Source organism: Nomascus leucogenys, chromosome 18 (genome assembly GCF_006542625.1).
Source record: "Nomascus leucogenys isolate Asia chromosome 18, Asia_NLE_v1, whole genome shotgun sequence".
Lineage (NCBI taxonomy): Eukaryota > Metazoa > Chordata > Mammalia > Primates > Hylobatidae > Nomascus > Nomascus leucogenys.
Genome location: NC_044398.1, coordinates 9,390,512 through 9,396,511, shown reverse-complemented (window position 1 = coordinate 9,396,511; position 6,000 = coordinate 9,390,512). Strand labels below are relative to the sequence as shown.

At 42.3% G+C, this 6,000-nt stretch overlaps 1 protein-coding gene across 8 annotated transcripts in view; it reads left to right on the top strand.

Moving 5' to 3' along the window:
- The first annotated feature begins 259 nt into the window (after window positions 1-259).
- The window catches only part of FAM13C (family with sequence similarity 13 member C), a 116,549-nt gene continuing 110,808 nt past the window's right edge, over window positions 260-6,000 (top strand). For 3 of the 8 annotated variants that reach the window (XM_030798799.1, XM_003258246.4, XM_012497047.2), the window contains exon 1: window positions 271-767. In XM_030798799.1, the coding sequence (XP_030654659.1) occupies window positions 706-767 (62 nt within the window). In that variant the 5' untranslated portion in view covers window positions 271-705. Of the gene's footprint in view, window positions 768-2,052; window positions 2,138-6,000 lie in introns of those variants that run through there. The other 5 variants (XM_030798800.1, XM_012497048.2, XM_030798796.1 and 2 more) reach the window with 3 other exon arrangements.

Below are 6,000 nucleotides of genomic sequence, written 5' to 3'. Positions count from 1 at the left end.
TTCCTCTCTGGGACTGAAATAAGAGCGCTCTAGACAGATCAGGTGTGATGCAGCCAGCCCTGCTTCAGAGCCTATTCTTTTTCCTAGGCAACAAAAAACAACACACACACACACAAAATAAAACACCAAACAGCAGCAATATTCCCCTCCCCCTTCTTGTTCTCTCCTGACTTTTTCTGAACGATAGATTAATCTCTGCGAGCCTCCATCCCTGGGGGTGGGGTGGGAGTGTGGGGGGTTGGGGTGAGCTCTGTAAAATTGGTAGGAGACGTGTGGAAGAAAGCAAGTCTCCCGGGTATTTCAGCACTTCGGCAGAAACACTGGGGCATTCTCATTGCCAGCCTCGGGGGGGGGTGGCTGGCACAAAGAGCCCAAGATTAAACGCGGCGCCTGGGCTGGCGAGGTCGGGGTCGTGCGGTAACTCTCAGGGTGCTCCTCGCTGGATCCCGGGGTCCCAGCCCCGCCGCCGCGCCCCGCCCCGCCCAGCTCTGTCCCCGCAGCCTCGCGGGCTGCCGGGCTTTGTGGTTCGCCCGTGCCGCTGGGCCCCTGCTGGGGGTGTCGTTACGAGCATGTGCAGACAGCAGCCCAAGGTAGAGCGAGCGTGCCGGGCGAGCCCGGAGACTTGTCTTGCAATGCCATGTTTGTGTATGTGCTCTAACTCCCGGAGAGCAGTCAGGGAGACGGCTCCCCGGCCAGACTTGGCTGATGTTTTCTTGTTTCTGTTTCAGCCTTCAGGATAATTCCTTCAGCAGCACCGCTGTAACAGAGTAAGTGATTCTTACCATTAAAATTAGACTTGCATGCCTTTCTCTGGAAGCAACTATCGTGAAGGTATCCTCCACCGTTCCCAGCCGCTGTTCGTTTTAGATGCATTGTCTCCCGGAATCTGGGGCTGTGAAGACCGTGAGACGTGCTGCCTGATGGGGCCCAGAAATCTTTACAGGTTGAAACCAGCATTTTAGCAGCTGCGGGAGAGAAATTAAAACCAGCTGATTGCTTGCAGGAGCTCAGTGCTCCAAGATGTGTGTTCTTGGAGCTCAGATTTTTAAAAATCCATTTGATGTGTTAGGAAGCTTTGTTGTATTTTGCCAACATTGGTGTCAGTTTTCATGGAGTGCACACTATATACATTTACAGCAATAGGAGATAGATGTGAAATGAGCTGAATTCCAGCATGTGGTAAACAGGCTAAACTTATCTTGGCCCTCTCTTGTCTACAGATTTTTAAGGCATATCAGAGTAAACTTTTTGTGCATGCCCTTTGTCATTTTTGTCTTCTGACTACAGAGATGTGGCTACAGGACGAATGAGTCACCTGGTCCTATGGTTAAAGCTGTTGATTAGGGCAACTAACACCCTTTAAACATGGAATGAAGGAGTGTGAATGAAGGAGCGTGCCAGCAAGCACAGTATTTTTTTAAAGACATTTGTATGTTATAGTTTTAATTTTTACCATCCCTTCCTTAATATGTTTTCCTAATATTATACTATATTTGTTAAAAATTAACAGGTAGTGTATTTTGCTAATACTGTATGTAATTTATATATACATATATATGAATATGTACTTCATCTAGCATTTTTTCTCTAGGCCAATTCATGATGTTTACTTCTGGAACCTTTGTAGAAGCCACTCTAAACAGCTTTTCAGGAAAAAGGCATGTGTAAAGTTGTATCCTCAACTACATTTAAAAAATGTTACGAGTTTGATATAGAAGGCCTAACTGGGGAGCTGTTTGCTAAAATTCCCTAAAAAGCAAATAAATGTAGAAATAGGTATCTTTTGGCTTCCAAGTCCTGCCACTATCACAATGACTTGGCGAGGGAGGGGTAAGGTGTACAGTGCTTCCTAGGCCCTCTTGTTTTCCACATTCTTTTGTTTCTCTCTCTGTGCTGCTCCTTTAGTGTCTAGTTTTGAGCGGACTTAAGTGGAGTCACTTAAAAAAAAAACAGGGTTGACTTTAGAAGAAGCAATGTAAAATACTCATTTGGACCCATATTCTGTTTATAAGATTGCTTGGTAACCTGTGCTGCAGTGTTGCTTTTCTAAAGGCCTGAGAGAAGGGAAGAGAGGTGTGCCAAAGTGTGCATCTGCAGGCCGAAGATGAGGCCTGGACTTCCTGCTCCAGGTGCACAGGTACTGCTCTCCTCCCTTTGCTGTGCTTAAAGTACTAAGCGCTTTCTGGCCCCGATTCTCAGGAGCCCGGTGTGGCCAAATCCTCGGTCAGCCACAGGCACAGCAGGTTCAAAATGGAGACACTTAGCTCCAGATTTCACATGGACTTTTTTTTTTTTCTTTTCTGTAGAGGTTTCATGGTTAAATGCTGGGGAGAGCCTGGTGCCTTGTCTTTGGACACTCCCCAAGGAGTTCTGATTGCATAAGATCATGTTTTTACTTTCAGAGGAGTGACAGTGATTTATTTTAAAAGGCACTGAGAGATAATTGGTATGCCATCTGGCTAATATAAAAATCTAAGGAGCCTATTGAGAACATACCAAAAGCTTCATAGGTATAACACATCATTGACTAGGATTGTTTAAAACTAGTCATTGTCCACAATAACATTTTCCCCTCACCTCAGTAATATGACCCATATCCCATGCTTCTCTGGGCATGACCCCATAGCCCTCAAGACCAAGGTGCTGTATCCTGAGATATAGACATAGCAGGTTCTCAGGAAATGTTTGGGTGTGGTCTTGGCCTATACAGAGGAGGGACTTTTCTCCCCTCTACGTTCTGGATACAAGAAGAGGTCCTCTGCCTCCTGTCCCCACCCCATTCCTACGTCCTTCTACTCACACCCGCTTATTTTCTTCGATGCCTGAAATTTCACCTAGAGATGATTTCTTTGGATGAAGGCTTCTGGTAGTGACCCTTATTAAATTGGAAATTAAAAAGTTTGTGCCCTTGGGAAGTGGATTCAAATTGTCATGAATACTTCAATATGAATTATTTTACCGAACCTATTTTCTAACCTGTTATGGTTATGGTTATGCTTGGCCAGCTGGGAGTCTTAGAAAAGTCAAGGGGAAAGGGAAATTGGGAGGGACTCAAGGACAGATTTTATTTTCTTCTTGGTTTTTCCCAGGCCTGGCACTATCTATGCAGCTCTGGACAAATTCAATTTCTTTTTCCACCCCAATGTTTTCGTCACAATGGCCTTGGCCTTTTCTTCCCTATCTGTGGCACCTTTTCATCTAATATTTTTCCATGGTCAATCGTGACATTGCCCTGGCTAAATTGCTATTTTAAATGAAGCCTGCAATAATTCTGATTAGTTATCATTCAAACCAGTGGTTCTGAAAGCTAACTGGTCATCAATATCAACTGGGGAAGAGGATTGGAGCTTGTGAAAATTGCAGTCTCCCAGGTTTTATCTCAAAGTGGGAACCCAGAATGGGTGGATTGTATTGGTGTCAGGACAGTGCTGGTTTGGGGTTTGGAAACCTTTAGGTCAGTGTTAAATGTTTAGAAACATAGTAGTTCTATAGGTAGGCAATCTGTTTTAAAAATCCACATTCCTGGGCTCTGCCCTCAGAGAGTTGATGTAGTGGCGCTGGAGACTTCTGTTTTGACCAGGTACTTCAGGTAGTGCTAATGCAAGTGGTTCATTTTGAGAAACCCCACAGGAGGCTGTACCTCTGCAACTTTGCCTTCAGGGAACATGGTACTACAGGGCAAGTGTAAATATCTTTATAGCACAACTACATTTTATCTAACAGTCAGTCCGAGTCCTCTCTTCTGTTTTAGGCAGCAAAGAGAACTTCCTGTGGGCACTTCTTTCACCACCATTATTCTAAGGAATGGCATGCCCTGTCTCTTGTGAGCCTCTGGCATATAGACTGAGGAGATTATTTGGTTCTTGCCTTTTGGGCTTAATGTGGTGGAGCAGAAACAATCCAGGTTTCACCAATTGAGGCGTTGGGATCTTGACTTACAACTTAGCCCAGGTGCAAAGGTAATTCCTACCTCGGAGCATTCTCAGGCTGAATTGAGATTATATGAAAGAGCAGGTGAGCTGTGAAGTACCGCACAACTTTTTCTTGTTTGTGGTTGATTGAGGGAGCAAAAGTTCAAATAGGAAAAAAAGAAGCAACCCTGAGCATTTCACAAAGAAATAAGGGGTTTCAGGGAAAGGACAGAAATGATTTATTAATTGAATAGAAGTTGATGGTCTTTACCAAGGTAAATGAAAACTCAAATGAACTAAAAGAGGTTGTAAACGTGTGCCGTGTAAGCCAGGAGGTAGCTCTATTTCAGTTGCTCTGTGAGCTTGGAATTGTGTTCTTTGAGTGGCAACTGGAGTTGTTTAGTAGACATGAATATTGGATCAACTAATCAGCTCCAGCTTCATACTTCAGAATCTTCTCCAACTTTGTATGTTTTGGTGCCAAGTTTCCATTTTTAACTGATTGTACTTTGAGGAGAAAGATTAATAAATCAAATGAGGGGGAAAAATAAGTTCTTGCCAAATCCCCAAACAATAGGTATTGTTGAGCTCCAGAATTGAAGCTCCAAAGCTCTACTTAAGCCCTAGATCTTTGAAAGCAACAATTCTAGATTTTTGTTCTTCATTGATGTTCCTACTTTGCTATTGAAAAACATTTTTATCCACATTACAAGGCCCAGGTGATCTATTAGCTGAATGCTGCTAATGAAGGAGAACAAAGCAATACTTGGGGATTGGTTTTCCGTGAGATGGACAGAGTGGACTATTGGCAAGAAAGTAAGGAAGGTTGGTTTATTCTATTAAAAGCAGCATTTTTTTTTTTTAAATTAGACAGAGTCTCATTCTATTGCCCAGGCTAGAGTGCAGTGGTGTGATCCTGGCTCACTACAGCCTGCACCTCCCAAGTTCAAGTGATTCTCATGCCTCAGCCTCCTGAGTAGCTGAGACTACAGGCATGTGCCACCACGCCCAGCTAATTTTTGTATTTTTAGTAGAGACGGGGTTTCACCATGTTGGCCAGGCTGGTCTTGAACTTCCAACTCAGGTCCACCTTGGCCTCCCAGAGTTTTGGGATTACAAATGTGAGACACTGCACCAGGGCAACCAATTTTTTTAATTGCCAGAGGTAACAAAATATTTCAGTAGGTAGAAAGGGTTAGAGTCTGTGGGTGGCCTTTGTTTAACTCACTACCAAACTATAAATTAAAGATTTTAAGGGAAGAGGACTGGATTCATTCTGCGGGTTAATTATACACCAATTTCAGTAAAGAATATTTTAAAATGTTAAATTATTTCATATAGTATAAACAGTATATTATGGTTATATTTATGTATGCAGGCATTTATTTGCTTTATTTTTGTCTACTGATTACATTGTGAATTTCTTAGGGCAGGGTTCAGATCTTTTTCAAATTTTGTGTCCTTTAGAAGCAGTGCTACACAAAATGTGAGTCTCCAAATTGTTTAAAACTTGTCTGAGACAAGAAAAAAAACAGAAATAGGGAGTAAGTGTCTCATAACTTTAATAGGAATTTGACATTGCTGTGACATTTTTACCAAAGTGTTTGTCCACAGTGGTGTGGAAATAAAAAACAAACTGGTCTGTCCTAAACCCTGAGAGTTTGCGAAGTACAGTTCCAATGTCTAATGCAGTGCCTGGATTCAGTAAATACTCAATAAATGCGGTTAAATTATTTCAGAGACCAGACCTCTTAGGGAACAAAGTTAATATTTCAATTCAAGTATTTTTTACTGTCTCTGGGGTACTCTGGCACTGTGGCAATATATCTAGGAAAATAAATTATAGTTATTTCTACTCATGGAATTAATAACTAATCAAAAAGATCTCAGTGGTACCAAGGATTACAAAGTGATGTGTGGTGAGATATAGTTGTTTACCAAAACCTCAGAATGAAGAGTAAATGTTTATGAATTAAGGTTAAAGTAGGAACTTGGCACGTGTATTAGTCAGGGTTCTCTAAAGAGACAGAATTAATAGGATATATGTATGTTTGAAGGGGAGTTTAGTAGGAGAGTTGACTCACATGAT